General features: G+C 40.2%; 1 protein-coding gene across 1 annotated transcript in view; it reads left to right on the top strand.

Moving 5' to 3' along the window:
- Nucleotides 1-19,927, top strand: part of LOC308691863 (piezo-type mechanosensitive ion channel component 2) — a 107,268-nt gene that overhangs the window by 73,799 nt on the left and 13,542 nt on the right. The window contains 10 exon segments of the mRNA XM_081367425.1: nt 2,319-2,485; nt 4,728-4,921; nt 6,502-6,621; nt 6,762-6,977; nt 7,616-7,874; nt 10,159-10,347; nt 10,848-11,049; nt 12,278-12,407; nt 17,954-18,101; nt 19,069-19,283. Of these exon segments, the coding sequence (XP_081223551.1) occupies nt 2,319-2,485; nt 4,728-4,921; nt 6,502-6,621; nt 6,762-6,977; nt 7,616-7,874; nt 10,159-10,347; nt 10,848-11,049; nt 12,278-12,407; nt 17,954-18,101; nt 19,069-19,283 (1,840 nt within the window).

Below are 19,927 nucleotides of genomic sequence, written 5' to 3'. Positions count from 1 at the left end.
CGAGCGGAGTCTAGCGGAGAAGGGCGCGCCCCACGACTTCGATAGCTCCTCGTGGAGCTCAGGCAGGAAGGGTGCTGACCTAGAGGCTGGCGCTTGGCGGCGGCTAGGCAGAAAACACCCGTCGAGTCGGTTAGGCGCGGGCTCCTTGGGTGGGGACCAGTCCAATCCCAGTCGGTCGACCGCTTTGGTGAGGAGGCGGATAAGCTCCGCGTCGACACTGGAGCGGGACCTGCCAGACTCAGGAGTCGAGGAGGCGGAGCGGTGAGAGCCCGACCACTCCTCGCTGTCCGAAGCAAGCAGAGAGCAGCTGTCAGCGGCGTCATCTGCTTCATCCCCTGAGGCGACGGCAGTGCGGGCAGTAGCCGGCCGCTGCGCGTCGGTGAAGGGCGGGGGAGAAGGAGAAAGCGAGGCTCGCGGGAGGGGCTCCGGCGAGCGCTCAGCTATAACCACCGGCTCGGGAGGCCTTTGAGAGCGGCGTTTCTTCTTACGCGGCCCTGAAGAGGCAGCCGGGGAAGGTGGAGGATCGTCAAACATGGCGAGTCGAGCCCGCAGGGTCGACATCGGCAAGTCCTCACACTGTTCCTCTCCGAGGAGAGGGCGCGGGCTGCGTGGTCGAAGCCCAGGCAGAGAGCGCCAACCACGTGGCGGTCTCCATCGCTGAGCGGGGCTCTGCACGAGCCACAGGATGAGCGAGGCATTTGCAACAACGCCTCGCGCTCTTTTAGATGCAAAAGTGTGTCGCGGGGCGAACACACAAACACATACAACACAGAGCAGTAAAGGATATAATCGCCGGATAGCGAAGCAGGCAGGGAAAGCTGAAGGCGGCGAAGGCGGCCGGCGTCCTCAGGCTGAGATCCTCGGCGTGCTGGTCGCTTGTTTCGACGGCGGCTTCCTCAGAGAGCAGCGATGCGAAGAGCTTCGCTGAAAAGACAGAAATCAGAGAAGCAGCCTCCGAGCCCTGTTTATATACGCTAAGCCACACCCCTTTTCGCGGGCTGTGACGCATTAAGCGCGCCAAGCGCGCTCATTGGTCGTGATGTCACGCCAAGGGCTCAGCGGTAGGCTGCTGCAGTTGCCGCAGGGCAGCCAATGGGCACGCTAGTTAGCTTGCCCTAGGTCTGCAGGCTGCCGCACTGCGTTGACAAGATTATAAAAATTAAGGATAATTTTTGGCTTCAGTATCTCGAGAAAGAAAGGCTTTCCCGTAGCGTAAGCAACTACGCAATACGAGAGAACCTCTCGTAAGAGAACAATGTACACAGTGTACATCCCAACCAACACAAAGTAGGACATACAGTGGTCTACATACAAAACAACAGAAGAATTGACTGTATACAGTTACAGTAATAATAAAAAAAATCCAGTGTTGGCATCCATTGCTCCATTGAAGAGCTGACCTGTTGCCCTTTCATGATAAAGCTCTGATTGCTAATTGTAAAACTGTGTGACGGGTGTGTTTGCCCATGTGATGAGTCAGTGTGCATATCTGAATGGCAGTGTGTTCCTTGTGAAAACAAGAGATTTTCTGCATGAAAATTGTGCCAAAAGCGGAGAATTGTGTGTAGTGTTTTGAAAAAAGTGTGTTTTAGAACTGCAATTTGAGTGTAAAGCAGGAATTGTGCTTGTAGTTTAGCAGAATTAGCTCAGGGGGTTGGTGAATGAGTGACATGTTGTGGTCATTGTGTCTCGAGTACCAGAAAATGTGTGTAAACAATTGAGAAAAACTGTAAGTCAATGTAATGATCAACATAATGAGCCGCATTTCCACTGTAGGGCCAAAAGCGAGCTGCTAGTGCGGGCCAGGGCCAGTCGTGTTTCCACTGTCACTTCGTTGTTTGGGATTTAAATCTTTAACTAAACAACAAAAATGTTTGTTTTGCGATCTCGCTAGTTTCCAGTGATTTCTTTCTGATTAGTTTTTTTTATAAAACTTCCATTTGTTGGTGAAATGATGGGTTAGTGTGACGTTGATTTTGGTCCGAGGCTGTTATCCCAGCCCGTTTAAAGCCCTGGCTCACACTGGCCCGACAGTGGAAACATGGCTATTATGCCAACAGAAATCAACAAAATAATGTTTGCAACTTAAACGCTTTAACAAAATCAATAAATTAGAATTTTTAACTTGCCACCATGCATTAATTCAAGTTGGAAACACTTAATCAACTTAATTGAATTAGCAGGTTGGAGAAAAGAAAGATTTTGAATTATTCCGATTATACAAATTAGCCCATATCTTGATCATTAATGCACATATGCATTTAATCATTTATATGTTAATTGTTTTCTTTAACCATTTTTCTCTCTTTTTCTTGTAGAGCACATATTTAAGCGAATTCTTGACATGGTGAAGTTTCTCTGGGTTTTCCTTCTCTATCTTACTGAGGATGCAATATCAGGTCTGAAGTCGCTCTGTAAGGACAGCTTGGACATCTCTAAGGTGCTTCGGCTTGAGAAAACTCTACTGAGCATTCAACAGAACAAGGTGACGTCTACATTCTGCCAGTTATATTTTACTCCATTGCACTGAAATGGAAGATTGATTAGATGATGATTATAGCAGGGGGTTAAGGCCTTTATTTCCAAACATATGGAGTATTGCTGAACATGGGATGCTAAGAAAAAAGGGGGTGGTGATGAAAATGAAACCCATGTCCCAACAGGACACCTCATCACCTATTTGTCAGAAGCATGTTTCCTTAACAGACTTGACTTCCTGTCATGACTTGTCCAATTTATTTAGTTGAACAAGCCTGAAAAGATTTATTTGTTTTACTAAAAACAGTAAAACAGTGAGCAGGATTTTTTTTTCTCTTAGGCTACGTTCAATCTTTCAATACAAATCCAAATGTTTGTTAAGATCCGATATGTGAAAATCTGATCCGATTTAGCAAGTGAGAACGGAAAAATGCTACATCCATATGTGGTCAATTGAAAATTTAATTTAGAAGAAATATGCTTTAAAAATTTAGTCTCTCTACCAACGATATGGATCAAAAATTTTGATGAAATCATTCTGTACTTAAAAAACAGATTTTAGGGCTTTCACACCGGAGGAAACTTTTCATAGCATAGTTCCTAGAACTATTGGTGGAAGTACTCAGCGCACCGCAGAAACTAGGAACTTCTTTTGGAGGAACTGATTGAGCTCCTACTTCAGAGTCGGTCTAAACCTGCGCTACAGGAACTACAGTGACATTAGTGTTCACTGATTGGCCGAACGCACACGAAACACCAGCAGCTTATAGCCTACATATTCAGAAACCAACTCTACGAACATGGAGAACAGTGATAGACAAGCCTCTCAACCTTTACACTGAGGAGAAAATCCAACACAACTTTGGACCAAGCAAAACACGATTATGTATTTCTGCTCAGCGAGCGACATTGGCCATCAACCACACGGCATACGCTAATTCCTTTTCATATACTGTCTACTTTTTAATAACGCATATTATACAGGACTGTTAGACACAGATAATGTGAGCACTGTGAGTTCAGGCTCTGGCGTTCTCAGCATTGTTAAAATAAAAGTCAGAAGAAGACGAAGAGGCAGTAAAATCCTTTTCTTGTAGTATGAGGTTAGACACCGGTGTGCGGGAGTGGCAGGGTTAAAGCCTTTCTCCTTGATCAACAGTTACCTTTCCTTCTTATACCCTGAGCAAAGCACTGTTAAACGTGAGTGGAATACCAACACCGAAACCGACCGACAGGAAACCAAAAGATGAGGCAGATGGGTAGTGATCAAGAGGGGGAGAAGAACATTAACACATTCTCCTCAATGCATGTTTAACCAATAATAGGATACTTTAATATCTCTATTAAGTTCACCACCGTTCAGTTCAGTGTATAAGCTGTCAGATGAGATCAAACATGGCATAGTTACATATTAGAACACACTAGTAAATAAACAGTATGTAGTTGAACGCATATGTCCTGTGAAGCAAATGGTACAGACGTGTCATTGAGGTGCAAACGACTCTGTCTCTCCCGACAGAACCATCCTGTGCCTGGGGTGTCCCAACAGTCCTCGATCCGCGAACTGATGAAATCCCTGCACTAGATAGGCTTTAGCATACTGTGATGATGAAGGCCATTGTGCCACGTTTAATTCACATGTATACCTTTAAAAGGATCTCGGAAGTACTAGGGCAGTAAAGAGTTCTGCCCATATTTGCTCAGCCCTACAAATACATGCGAATGCAGCCAGGAAAACAGCCCTTGGGGAACATTTAGTTCTCGGGGAACCACCCTGGTGAATAGTTGAGTAGAGTTCCTAAAACTACCTGGTGAGAAAATGCCCCTAATATCCTATGTCCAAATCGACACAGAGTTAAAAATGATTTAAATCCATTTGAATTCTACACTGAATGTTGAATTTGAAAGTGCTGTAGTGGAGAACAAACGTTGCAAAAAACAGCCTCTGCATTATAAACAGCTCTGATGAGCAGAAGAAATAATGCCAGTGCCAAGAATAAATTGCATGCTTTTGGACCTACACATCATAACATTACTAAATATTATGACTTTTTTCTGTAGTAAAGGTTTCATATAAAATCTAAATGGAGAATCTATTAGACTTAATTTTAATACAACTGTGACAAGCTGTCAAGCTGTGGCTTTGTCATGCTGTGATGTCAAGGGCATACTATTGGCTGTTTTTCTACATGGTATATAATTTATTTTGCAAAATAATTGAAGTTAAAATGACACTTCTCGCTGTTTAGGGCAGGGATGTCACTCATGAGAGTATTCACCAGTTCTACAAAAACTGGCTCTCCAGACAAGACACAGAGGCATCATTGGACAAGGCCAAAGAGGACATACAGGAAATAATCTCCACACCTCCAGCCATGAGCAGATACCCGCGCGGCTACGTCAAACTCAACAGTGCCCACTCATGGGGCAGCAGCCTCTCCAGGTATGCTAATAACATGATACTTGAATAAGTATGAGAATGCAAACTCGAATGGGGTGACAGAGAAAGTTTTTGTTTAGTGCTTACAGAATCTAGTGACCTCAGGATGAATATACTGAAGTAGAAAACAAACAGGGGGTACAATTCTATGGTGTAATTAACTGATAAAACAAAAACAACTACCAAACAAATTAAATAAAAATAAAATAAATGTATATTCTGGCTAATCTGATATAAAACAACATTTTAAGTTACCCAACATATAAGGTAAGCTAACCATGCCAATGCAAGCCAAGCTTTATGACGATTGGACTTTGCCTTAAAGCTACACTGTGTAGGATTTTCTCCCATCTAGCGGTGAAATTGTTTATGACTACCAACTGAATATTACTTTCTAGCCCCTCCCCTTCCGAGGGCGTTTTAACTCCTACGGTGGCCGTATTATTTCAAATCTGCCGGGAGTCGCGAGTAATCTCCCCCTCACATTCGTCACGGTGTCGCTGAATGTAAAAACGTGAAAGGCAAAGCTTGAATTTCCAGGTATGTCCCTCTTTCGCTAATGTATTTTCAAGATGGGGGCGCAACATGGCTGCCGCCATTCGAGCGACTCGCTCGTATGTATTCTAAATGGAAGATTATACGCTTACGAGAATACTTGATTAGTTGGTAGAAGTAATTACACATTAATGAGCACGTCATTTTAAGAGAACAAAGTTTTTTTTTTCTAAGAATCAACTTAAAAAATTACACAGTGTAGCTTAAAACAACAAATGGAACTGCAATGAACCAAAGGCAGTCTCAAAAGCGTGGTTTGAAATCTCTGAGAGAGAGAGAGAGGGGGAGAGGGAGAGAGGGAGAGAGAGAGAGAGAGAGAGAGAGAGAGAGAGAGAGAGAGAGAGAGAGAAAGAGAGAGAGAGAGAGAGAATCACCTTTATTTACAATATATAGGTAGAACCAGTCTGTCTGTTACCACTGAAAACCTACGTTCCACAGTCTCAATTATGAAGGAAAATATAAATAAATAATAACCACAATATAACTTCAAAAATCGACAATAGATCATACTTTTAACCCCTTAACTGTTACCCCCCTTTTTGAGAATGAACATTAAAATGCACTATTGAAACTTAAATGGTTGTAATTCAAGAATGCTTTGGATAAGTTTGGTAAAAAAAACACTCAGCAGATTATTTCTAAAGTGAAAGCAAATGAAAGTATGAAAAAGTTATGGAAGTTTAAATTTACATTAAATCAAATATACTGTACTTAATTCGTTTTATTTTATATACAATATATATTTTACAAAAAAAAATACTATAAAATTACTATAAAATCAAACCCATATATCTAACCAAGTTGTGATCTAAATCTGAAGTTGATATCACAAAAATTGAAGTTCCCATGAGATTTTATTTAGGTGTAATACCTCATGTTTTACACATCCATCAGCTATCAGCCGAGATGACAAATTAGTAGAGCATAAGTGTCTAGAAGGTAAAATGTCACTCTGAAATGTCAATTATGAAAATTGAACGGTTTGTGAACTCTGTATCATGTTGAATTTACCTTTGTATGTTTTTCAGCTGTCAGACTGATGACACTCTTCTAGTAACACGCCAGCCAACTCAAGAAGACTTGGATGCCCTGGATCTTACACAACTGGATGCTGTCCAGAACTGCAACAATGGAGATGTCCTGTCCCAGTAAACATCAGTTTCTTCTTTTTTCACTGTCTAACACAACAAAATAACCACTTTCTGTGCCTTGTACAATAACTCTCTGTTAGCACGCACTTATACAAGAGTGTGTAATTTCTGTTGTTGATTAATTTATTTCTCATAAGAAATCCTGATTACAACAAAAAGCTGAAGGATCATGATGAAGGATTTGAAAAGATAACAGATGAATGGACAAATGAAGAAAATACACCTAACATTGTGCTGCCAGAATTTCCCGAACTGAGTCATCTGCATGAGGGGAAAAAGGAAGAGGTCCAAGAGTCCAAAATGCTCAATCAAGAGACCAGAGCACTTACTGCCAGCGAATTGCTGCTTAACAAGTGAGACACACGCACACACACACGCACAACATGATTGGAGACATCACTGCAAATATCATAGGTAAAAAAAAGAAACCAACACATGTACCAACACACAGTTGGACTTTATCCATAAGTGTCAACGGGTTGTTCTTGGATCTGGTCCTGTAAGATACTTTCAGATGAATCGGCTCCACTAATGTTTTACAACACCTCACCTTTTTGAACATTATATCTTGTGATGTTTAAAATAACGAAGGCACCAATGTTCTTGACTATACTAGATTTTATACAGTTAAAAATACTTACTTGACTATGTGCTGTTTGACTGCCAGGGAGCTTCTTTTAATACCCTGCTCGTGTGTGTGCTCCTTAACATGAATAGTTCACCCAAAGGGGAAAGAGTTTTAATTTTGGGGTGACCTATTATAACAGCTAAAATAGTAAAGCGTAAAAAATATGTATTAATATGTTACTTCTTTAAAGTAAAATCATTCAATTCCATCCTTCCGCCAATCTAAATGTGCAGTGCTGCTGTTACTCAGGACCAGGTTTGGAAACTGCATCAGTTCACAAACACACACCAGACACACATTTTATATATGGTGGTTTTCAGAAGGCCGTTTTCTAATTTCTCTGTTTTCACTTCCTTTATACAGAATATTTGATATTCCAGAGATTGAAGAGTCTGAGAGATTCTACTCTTCATTACCGTGTGGTGTGCGTCTCATCTTTGCTCTCTACAATTTGATGGAGTCTCAGTCGGAGATGTTCTGTTACTTTGTGATTATCTTGAATCACATGGTGTCCGCCTCTCTGCTAACACTCTTCCTGCCCATCCTCATCTTCCTGTGGGCCATGCTGTCAGTGCCACGGCCAACCAAGCGCTTCTGGATGACCGCTATCATCTACACTCAGGTCAGCATCTCTCCAACCGCTGCAGCTGATGTTAAAAATCATTGACGAAGCCATAATCATTAGGCCACAACAGCCTAGTAGATTTATAATTCGTGAAGCACCTAATTGCTCTTACTGTAAACACCACCCAAGGGACATCAACTCAAAACAAGGGTGCAAAGAATGTGTGCCATCTCCCATTATGGAGAGGAGCAATTTAAGTTCACATTAAATTGCAGGTGATTTTTGTTCTTTATTGGACAAAATAGTCCACTTTAGACATTCAGTGATTCAGCGTTTTACCACATACGCTGCCGGACATGTGGCCTTGTGCTGTTTCAGTATATTTGGAGTATTTTCAAGGTTGTTTGGAAATATGCTATACTTTTGTAATTCTGCTGGGCGCCACTTGTGTCGCAGAAACAGCATACTTCACGGTTTCAGAGACATGGCTTAAGCCTAGTCGCAGACTAAAATGAATGTTTGAACTGTCTTTACTGAAAGCAGTGCCATTGTTTTATCTCAAGATACACACCAGTAATGTTTTTTAGCGCAATTTTCCCCCAGAAATTGCGCTTGTTAACTCATGATTTCTGTTCTGTGCTTCTGTGCGCACCAATCTTGCACTTCTATCTACTCCTCAACCAGACCACCTAGAGACTTCGGGTTTTCGGCATTATGTTAAGGAAGGTCTAATCTCGGGAACGCACAAAAAAAAAATCCAGGAAAAGATTTACTATCTCTTAGTGTTGTGATCCCATGAGGTGAGAAAATTGCGCTAAAAAACACTCACCGAGTTTTTATTACTTGTTTTTCTAAGGCACGTTTATAAAAGTTATGTCCTAAACTCACAAGGAAGATAAAAAGGACAATAGGAAATAGGAATAGGAAATTATATGCCAAACTATTGCTGTGCTGCACAAAATTTCCTATAAACACACACCTCCGCGTTCTTTCCCTGTTGTGATTCTCTCTGTTCATTCAGATGGCTGATCCAAAGCCCTCAATCTGTAAACTGTTGTCATCAATTGAGTCATCCAAGTTTTGATGATCACCATCATGTGAATGTTTCTATATATGTTCATGAAACTCACATTGGCTTGCAGCTCATCCAGTATGTGGCGAAGGGAGCTAACAATACTTAGGAGTATTCCAGTCAGTGGGGTGAATCTTTGAGCTCTCTTTAATCTGCGTCAAACTCCACGATTCCTGCGTTTCCTGCTTATTTTCCTTTTCTGAACCCGGGTGCTCTCAGAAGGCCAGAATTATTCCTCAGGAATATTTCAAGCAGGATCAACAGAGCCAACATTCGAAAGCAAACCCAGCAGAAACGCCCTGGTCATCACAGGCACACTCCATACCCCATAACTGAAGCCACTCTTCCTAAATAATATGAAACATTTGATAGCAGTCACTTTGTCCTTTTATTTTGGCAACCACAGTTAGGAAACCTCTCTTGTCCAGAGACTCAGAACTTGGACAATCTGCTTTTGTCTCTTTGGCATGGAGACACAGGACGTGCTGCATCTGTTTTTGTCTTGTTGGATAAAGACTCTAAACATAGTTTTTGTTAATGTCTCTTTCCTCACAAGTTGTAGACTCAGAGCATGGAATCTGAACTCAAAACTTGGTTGTATCTGTTTATATCTCTTCCCTCATGGGCCGGAGACTCAGAACTTTGTATCTGATCTCTGGTATTATGACAGAATTGTTATAATTTCATGTCAAATTTAACAGAAATCTATTAGACTATTTTTAATCCAGCTGTAGCTGTCATAAATGTTACTGATATGTATCTAGTTATTATTCCCCACTCTCCAAGGGTGTGATCTAATGTTCATTTTTTAATAAATATGTTTATGGACCTGCTGTTTTGACAACAACTTGGAGATCTAGGATTGTGGTGTGATTCAGATCACTCAGTAATCCATGTATGAAGAATGGTGCCCAGAGGTTGTAGGATCATGTTCCACTTACATTTCTAGCGAAGTATTGTAGTCTTTAAATATCTGCTTTGTTATGACTAAAGCTAATTAGATCATTAAACACGTTATGCTGCTTTGAAAGTCTGTTACTTGTAGTGAGGCAATAGGCAGCTGCCTTAGCTTTCAGATGCAGACTGGAATTTAAAACACTTTTGAAATTAAAGACAAAACACGATCCTCGAAATAAAATGACAAAACCATAACAGATAAACACAGAAGCTTTACAGGTAACACCAGCAGAAACACTGGAGCAGAGAACATAGACTTGAAATGTTCAAAGCTCCCATCTTTTCCTCCTTTCTTCATCTCTCTCCACTCAGCTCACAGTTGTGGTGAAGTACTTTTTCCAGTTTGGCTTCTTCCCATGGACTACATCAGCATATCGTGGCATTAATGCGGAGCGTCCATTCGCATTACCCAACATAGTTGGAGTTGAGAAGAAAGATGGCTACGTCCTGGTAGACCTCATCCAGTTAATTGCTCTGTTCTTCCATCGCTCCATCCTTAAGGTACTTCACCTTCCCAGAAATCTACTAAAAGACAGTTTATTATCTGTATGTTTTATTGCAAGGATACATTCAATTGTGTAAAATATTCCATTTTTAATCAATATTTTTCATTATTTAATTCATTTTAACTGTTTATAACCAACATTTTTCCTTAACCTAAAACCATTGGAAAAATGTGCGGCCCTACCTACATTTCTGCAAAACTCCCAAGCCGTACCTATTCATACAATTCAATGCAGTTTCCAGCTGAAATTAATACTAGGCGCTGTAAAACACAGACTTCTTGAATACCTTTTATAATTACAGAGGCAGATTATCAATTTATAAATATTACAAATTAATTTTTGCACATTTTCTTGCACAATACTGTCTCTGTTGCAACCACCAATCGTAACACAGTCTTTGCATCAGGAGTGTGCCTATGATGCCTGGTTTTGTGGATCAGGAGGTTTTATAACAGAGCCAGTGAGATTTTTGTGCCTTTGTTTTGGTGCCTTCAGAGTCATGGTTTATGGGATAACAAGGAGGTGGAGATGCCAGACTTCTTTAAGAAGCTAAAGAGGAAAACAGAGAAAAACAAGATGACTGGAGGATCAAGACGACGAGAAGAAAACACAAGCAGACGAATTCCCTTCATTCCTCTTCAGGCTTCATTCTCTTCTTTCCTTCGGAGACAGAGAGCAGAGAGTCCTGAGGGACAGGGTAAGATCTTCATATGGAAATACATGAGGAATATTCTGAATAAAAAAAAAAAAAAAAAAAAAAAAAAAAAAATATATATATATATATATATATATATATATACAGTATATATTTATATATATATATTTATATATATATGCTTGGTGATGCGTTATGTCAAAAATGCACTGGTGCACGTTAAGGTTTATAATAAGCGCATTCGCTCTAGACAGTGTTAGCTGCTCAGTTCTTTACTCTCATTACACATGGCAACACAGCTAAAAGTTTCATATATTTGAGCATTTATTAAAAGTAGCCTATATTTACCTGTTGATGCCTTGGTGTGTATGCCAGGTGTGTGTGTGTTGTGTTTTTTTTTATTAAGATTTAAAACAAAAAAGTATAATATAATAAATATTAGAAGCCTATTATAAATACAATAAATATCATTAGAATAAATGTATGTAGCCTACAAAAATATAATTATTCTTATAAAAAGTAAGTTGAAATAGTTCAAATTGATGACTTTAACAAACGTATAGACTACGATTAACAGCCTCGGATAGTTACAGGTCTGCTTACAGAAGGTCTGTCTATAACAGTAAGTTTTCATTTAAAAATAAATGTCCCTATGGAGAAAATAAAATACTGTGAAAATTGTTTCCGTTAAGATCTTTTTTCACTTGATTTAGTCTAGTTAGTCTTGTATCAAACACAATATGATTTTCGTTGATCAAGATCTGGCAGCAGCAGCACATTTTTCCTATTGGGTGAGCGATCTGCGGACAGCTTACCTTGCACATTAAATCCCCTATATGCAAGCAAACCAATGATAATGCGTGAGTGATGACGATACATAACAGAGCGTATGCGGCAAAGCTGCTGTGAATCCGCATACAGTACCTGGAACTATCAATGAGTGACAGATTTGAAGAAAATTACCGTCATTTGGCAAATAAATAAATGGCATGGGAATGCAGAGCATTCGCAGCTTATATGGACCGTACGCCATTGATACACACACACACACACACACACACACACACACACACACACACACACACACACACACACACACAGAGATAACGCATATACAGTACATTACAAAGATACCTGTAAACACAATGACAAATTTCGCACAGGCTAGTTTGTTCTCTCTTTGTTTTGCTCATGTCTACTGTTGTATGATATCATACACAAGTATTTATATATCTGTGTTAATATCCTTTTTTAAATATTATATCATCAGATGAGAGCCATAGCAGGAAAAGGCATTCACAGAAGAAGCGGCAGAGGAATGTGCCGCTAAGCAGAAAGGAGCGAATGAAAAAGTATATGAATGACCGAATGCTGGAGGCCAAAGCTGCTGTCATAGAGCTGTACGAGATAAGTAGCATGACAAATGTTCAATTTAACATTTGTATATACTTTGAAAATGCATTGTTCGAGAAAGATTTACATAATCAAAAACATTCATTTAAAAATATTCTACTGTTTGCTTCAATTAAAATAATCTGTATATAATTATGGAATATCATACACAAACAAAGTCACTCAGTGATGCAGACCATGCTGATGATGAATGTATACACAGCGGCACTCAGCCTCTGTTTACTTTCTCTCGTATTCTGGGTGATAAAGAACTGTACGTAAAAGTTTGTAGTTTTGTGAAAATGATGTTTAAAAATAATAATAATAATGTTACTGAAATAAGGCCATATAACCCACATTGATTATTTGTTCACAAGGCATTTGAAAATTGTATAACGTAGCCTAGAATTTGTGCTTCAAAACTTAGTGAAAATCATCTTGCCCACTCGTAGGAAGCACAATCCTGCCCACAAAATTTGTAAGACATGTTTTTTGTTGGAAAGCTACAAAAAAGCGAGGAGGCGTGAATCATCATGATTACTGATCTGTTTCACACCTGAGAAAGACAAAGACCCTCCCATAATGGCCCTATCAAGTGGGACTGTGACAACAAAGGTCAAAAAGCCACATTATTGAGCACAATGTTAACAGAGAGGCTCGAACAGTCACACACCTTTGTACCATTCCCAAAACAGTTACCATTTAATATACCTTTCATTTCCAAGCAGTTTGCTTTTTCATTTTACCATGTTCATGTACAGAGTCTCATGTGAATGTTTAAGTCAGCAGGACTCATCGGTGGCTTCTGAAAAAAAAAACATGAATGAAAAACATGCTGATATCAGTATCATATTTTCTGTTTAATATTACAATTTAAAATTCACTATGTGTACTGTATATATATATATATATATATATATATATATATATATATATATATATATATATATAATGAACACCAGGATGATTGCATATACTTGTAGGGCTGCATAAAATAATAACAATAATAATAATAATAATTTTTACATTACAGAAAACTTTTTTTTTTAAGAAATTCAGGCTTGCTTCTGCCCAATTTTTTTTTCTGTAAAGTAAAAATTATTATTATTGTTATTAACTATAAATCATTAAAAAGGAACACTTCAGTACACTTCACTAGACAGAAAATATGGATTTTCATATGTTACTTCAAGTGTTTTCAGACGTTATGAAATGAGATTTGAGTAAAAACATACACTTATACTAGCCTACTTTTATATCATGCTATGTTTTATATTAAAGAGCATAAAACATTCTCGTGCCATACATTTATATTTATTTGCCATTTAAAGGTTGCCTACCTGTCTATAGTTAATTTTTCAACATGTTTGCATCAATTTCATACATTTTAGTCTAGCAACAGTTCAACTACAATGTGAAGTTTATGCAACAATAACACTCTAACTAATATAATTCAAAATTCATTTCTTACCTTAAAATCTTTCTTATCGTCAAATTGCATTCTTCTTCTGAGGTAAATCCAATGTAAGCTCACAGCATGTCTTCCAAACTCAATGAAAAGCAGAAGAATGATGAAGTTTGGGGCTTTGTTTTTGAGGTAATAAGGGCTTTTACAGGTTCGCGTTCCTTCACATGGACGATATGCATGTGAATTTATTATGCGTGGTCACATAAGTACTCACATTAGAGCTAATGAGCACGTGCTTGAGAAACTGGGCATCTAGTTAGTTTCATACAAATTACTTAAACAGAGAATATTTGTTTTCGTTTTGAATTAGATAATATAAAAGTACACACTTTAATGTTTATAAAGATATATTGCTCATGTCTGTGTGACAAGTATTCACTGAGTTTTGTTTTAGTTTAGAGACGTGCTCCAGATAAAAAGTTCCCGGAGACGGAGAGGCAGAAAGCACATCCTGTTTATTTTCTTTATTTTACAAAAGCACAATGTTTTGTTTTGATTGTAAGTGGACACATACAAAAGTAGACATCTTACAGATTCTTTTTTCATATTTCTTTTTTCTTCATGACCATATATGACGCAGTAATTCAAGTCTATTGTGCTAATGTGTGAAGAAAAACCAGCAAAACGCGCCGGCGCGTTTGTTAACCCCTAATGGTTAACCAACATGTGCTACACCTTCGAAGCTGCCGGCCACACTGATGAACTTGTGAACCGAACAGGCAACACATATATTATGCATATCATCACCAATGTTAACCTGCATGCAAGGAGGAAAACTCTTCGTAAAGGCCATGGTCGCCACTCAAAAGGGAAATTATTCCACTTGGCTAAGAAACTGTTTACTGAAGAAAGAAAAATCTGACGTGATGGTGCCAAACATTAGCTAATAAGGATCAGATCATGTGACCCCAACACAGGCACATCTGTTGATAGTGGAGGCTGCCCTCACTCTTTTGAAGGAGGCAGGCATTGGGATCCTCAACTATCTAGACCAGGGATGGGCAACTTCGGTCCTGGAGGGCCACTGTCCTACAGAGTTTAGCTTCAATCCTAATCAAACACACCTGAACAAGCTAATCAAGGTCCTCAGGATTACTAGAAAATTACAGACAGGTGATTTTTTCAGGGTTGGAGCTAAACTCTGTAGGACAGTGGCCCTCCAGGACCGAAGTTGCCCATCCCTGATCTAGACGACTGGCTCATAATGGCCCAGTCACAAGATCAGTTATACGAACACAGGTGCTCATGCACCTCAGCCGTTTGGGGCTTCGTGTCAATTGGGAAGAGAGCAAACTCGCCCCTGTGCAGAGAATGTCTTTTCTTGGTATGGAGGTGGACTCAGTCGACATGACGGCCCGCCTCACAAACGAAGTGCTGAAGAGTGGGACAGCGGCTATTCCAGAGGCTCCTGGGGCATTTGGCATCCGTAGCCGCAGTCACGCCACTCTGATTGCTTCATATGAGACCGTCTGCGGAGCAACAATGTGCTGCTCCGGACAGACAACACTTCGACTGTTGCGTACATCAACTGCCAGGGTGGTTTACGCTCCAGTCGTATGTCACAACTTGCCCGCCATCTCTTTCTGACTCCTATGGAGTCAGAAGCGACTCCGGTCGTCAGTCGTGCAGCCAACGAGCTCTCACGACAGTGAACATCCAAGGAAGAGTGGAGACTCCACCCCCGGACAGTCCATTTGATTTTAGAATGCTTGGGGGTCGTTCAGGTAGACTTGTTTGCAACTTTGGAGTCAACCCAGTGCCAGTTGTTCTATCCCCTGACCGAAGTGACTGTCGGCATGGATACACTGGCACACAGCTGGCTCCAGGGCCTACGCGAGTATGCGTTTCCCCCAGTGAGCCTGCTCGCACAGACACTGCAAGGTCAGGAAGGACGAGGAGCAGGTCGAGGAGCAGGCCTCCCCTCTATGAGGTGTGCTTACGCTTTGAAGTGGAACATCTTTGTTGATTGCTGTTCTTCCTGCAGGGAAGACCCTTGTAGATGCCCTGTCATCATCCCTGTAGTTGCCCTGTCATCATCATTCCTTCAAAAAGGGTAGGAGCGAAGGCTATCTCCCTTCACCCTGAAAGTGTATGTTGCCACTATTTCCGCACACCACAATGCAGTAGATGGTAAGTCTCTAAGGAAACACGACTTGATCATCAGGTTCTTGAGAGGAGCCAGAAGGTTGAATCCTCCTCAGTCCTGACAGCCTTACAGAGAGGGCCCTTTGAGCCCTTGCAGTCAGTAGAAATTGAGATCCTGTCTCTTAAGACAGCACTCCTGACTGCTCTCACATCCATTAAGAGGGTGGGCGACCTGAAAGCATTCTTGGTTGACGAAGCATGCATGGAATTGGGCTGGCTTACCCTCATCCTGAGACCCTGGCCTGGTTACATGCCCAAAGTTCCACCACTCCTTTCAGGGACCAGGTGGTGAACTTGTAAGCGCTGCCCCTGATGGAGGCAGACCCATCCCATGTGTTGCTATATCCTGTTCACGCTTTGCGTTTGTACGTGGACCACACGCAAAGCTTCAGAACCTCACAACAGCTCTTTGTCTGCTATGGAGGCCAGTAGAAAGGCTGTCTTCAAACAGAGATTGGCCCAGTGGATATTGAACACCATCATCTTAGCATACCAATCCCAAGACGAACCGTGCCCCCTGTGAGTGAGAGCTCACTCAGTATGAATGTTGCTTCCTTCTGGGTGTTGGCACTCGGAGCCTCTTTGGCAGACATCTGCAGAGCTGCGGGCTGGGCAACACCGAACACATTTGCAAGATTCTACAATCTCAAAGTGGAGCCTGTGTCTTCCCATGTTTTGTCTACAATTAGGTGATATGCAGGAAAGATGGCTTGGTGTCTTGCTTGCTGCGCCATTCCCCTGTGATGATGAGATAAGAGCACTTATTTTGCTCCACAGGTGAGTTCCCTGGACAGTGAATCCTCCAGCATCCTAGACAGTCAGATATGGCGGAGGCATCTGACGACAGGTCTAGTACTTGTGGGTACCTGAAGGAGGGAACGGAGATGTTAACGCCCATCTCCACAACTCCTGTACTTCACTTAAAGTGAGTATTCACACATTACCTTATATACCCTGAAGCGGGGGATCGGCTTGAGATGCAAATCTCACTCGCCAATGTGCATTGGCTTGTTCTGTTACCAATCAAAGGTGATTGGGATCTGAGGCGAGATCTCAATTTGCCAGTCATTGGCATTAATGTCACTGTTCCCTCCTTCAGGGAATAGAGGTTATATTAGTAACCTAGACATTTTTCTGTAAAGTTATTTTGAAACGATGTGCATTTGTAAAGTGCTATATAAATAAAAAATGATTGGCCTGAGACCATGGCCTGGGACATCTACCTTAGTCAGGTTAGACGCTATATTGAATTTAATGCAAATGAAAACAAGGCTGTGAGGGATAGACGTACAGTCTCTACAATGGCACATTCTGTATTTTCACAACTCACAACTTTTAAAAGTGTTAATTTTGTGTCTACTGAAATGTTTTCCAGAAAGACGTTTTGTCAGCTGAACAATCAGTATGTTGTTAAACAACAGTGCAACAAAATTAAATATAGTACTACAGTATGTGTGTAACTATCCACCTGACATGACCTCTATGAAACAAGAAAGAGACAGAGGCTGAGAAGAGTCACTGCAACTTATGTACATCGTAACTTCGGCTTACGTCAGTGAGTAATTTTGTATGTGTTCTATCCATCTAATGAATATCTAGTGCCAAGCACTGTTTCTCGTGGTCAGGAACAATGAAACAGAATCCCCTGTTGCTCAGTCATGGCACATATGCTCACCAATCGCTTGTTTTCACAATTGCCATTTTATCTGCATTGATTGTTGACTGCACTGCATGTGATCTGGGTCGATTTATGTCTATTCTGGGTCTATTCTATGTCTAACAGCATTTTAGAAAGATATTTCTGTGGAATAGTGCTATAATAAAACAATGCAATAATAATACTCCTGCTCATTTAAAACTTTTCTTTTCTTTTCTTTTCTTTTCTTTTCTTTTCTTTTCTTTTCTTTTCTTTTCTTTTCTTTTCTTTTCTTTTCTTTTCAGTGCTCTACACATATACTTACCGATAAGGCAATTCTTCTATGACATCATTCACCCCGAGTACAGCCCTGTGTGTGATGTCTATGCGCTGATGTTTCTGATAGATGTGGTGAACTTCATCGTCATTATATTTGGATATTGGGCTTTTGGAGTAAGTATTAGAAGTGCTCTCACAATCCTACAATAATTTTTAGTCACTCTTCAATTTAATTTAATTATGTTAGCGAAGTATTTAAATTTTAAGGAATTGCAGAAAGCATGTTTAAAAGAGTTTGCCAAAAGTTCCTGGATGGTCTACTATTTACGGTATATTTTCAAAGCCAAATTGAAGAACAAAACTGAGGTGACGTTATTTCCAACAAAATCAGGCCAAATAACAAAGTTGGTTTGGACTTTGTTTCGGGAGTTTGAAACAGCTTGCCAAGACAACATTCTGGAAAAATTGGCTCAGGCTGGTAAATACCTTCAAACTACCATTGGTTTGTAGCAATTATGTAATGGGTAGGTGTGGCGCTGTGACTCCTCCTTAGACATGAGTTAATTTCTTCTGTTCAGTCCATCGAGATCAGACGTCCACGGGTAAAAACACAAACACACCGTAGAGCTGCTTTATAGTTGAAATGTGTACCAACATTTGTACCGACTTGTAACACACAACCGGTACAAGTTGAAAAAAAAGTTGTCATCTCATAATTATGACATGATGTAAATGCAGCAATAGAGATGCCCTGAAAAGAGATTGAGTTGTTAATGATCATTAACAATCATTAATAATCAATAACCTGACAGAAAATATTTAATATTTATCTGTGTTATATTCGTTTTTTAACAACATTTTGAACTTTCATAAAGATATGAATAGCATAATAGCAAAACAGATACATTTCATCATTAACTAGATGCATTATGCAAAAAAAAAAAACATTAGCAGTGTTTTGTGCATGAAAGACCCATGCCTGTTAGATCAACATGCTAAAGTGTCGAAGACTCTTATTTGGACATTTGAGCATACTGAATTTCATTGTTGAGATGTGACCACCACCATTTCTAACTTGCTCATCTGTTTTTCTGTGTTTGTTTATTTGGTAATTAATGAATGTATTGAATGATTGATACAGAAGCACAGCGCGGCCGCCGATATAACAGAGTCACTGTCAGAAGACCAAGTTCCTGAGGCTTTCCTTGTCATGCTTCTCATCCAGTTCAGTACCATGATTGTGGACAGAGCACTCTATCTCCGTAAAACTCTCCTTGGGAAGTGTGTTTTCCAGGTAGTGCTTGTGTTTGGGATCCACTTCTGGATGTTCTTCATACTACCTGGTGTCACAGAGAGGTGAGGAATAACTTAAGAACTGTAAAAGTAAAAGAAATTACACAAATGGAAGTATAATTATGCAATGATCAAAACAAGTTTAGACCCTTTCACACAAAACCTGATGCAAAAACACTGGGAGTGTGAACAGCCACACCAACCCATCTCCTTGAGACTCTTGATCAATGAGCTTCTGAAAAAAAAAACCAGACAAATCATTGTCATACAAATCATTGTCGAGATGCGTCATATCGTTGCATCTCATCCGAACTTTTTCTTCATCAAATGCAATTTTTTTTTCTCTCACCCACTGAAGTTCTGCATTGGCATGTGCTTTCTACAGTACAATGACACACATTATCACAGTCTAAAGTTACTCTATGAACTGCATCCTAATTCAGTCCATTACAATATGCAAAGCTCTTAATCCGTCAAGCTTCACATGGCAGGGATTGTTAGGATCACAAGAAAGGCAATGCAAAGACTGTCACTGCACAACATCTTGTAATCCTCGGATGCATCTCTATCGTTTTGTTGCTGTAGTAATCCTGTGTTTGCGTCTCTCTCGGATTTACTCATGAATCGATAGATGGGACTAAAGAGGCAATGATTGAAATGAATAATGTACAAGTAGGCCTTGAATTTTTTTTCTGTAAATGTGGTCT

Source organism: Scardinius erythrophthalmus, assembly GCF_964197995.2.
Source record: "Scardinius erythrophthalmus genome assembly, chromosome: 6".
NCBI lineage: Eukaryota > Metazoa > Chordata > Actinopteri > Cypriniformes > Leuciscidae > Scardinius > Scardinius erythrophthalmus.
Note: the sequence above shows the minus strand (reverse complement) of the source record. Positions and strands in the feature narration are given on the sequence as shown.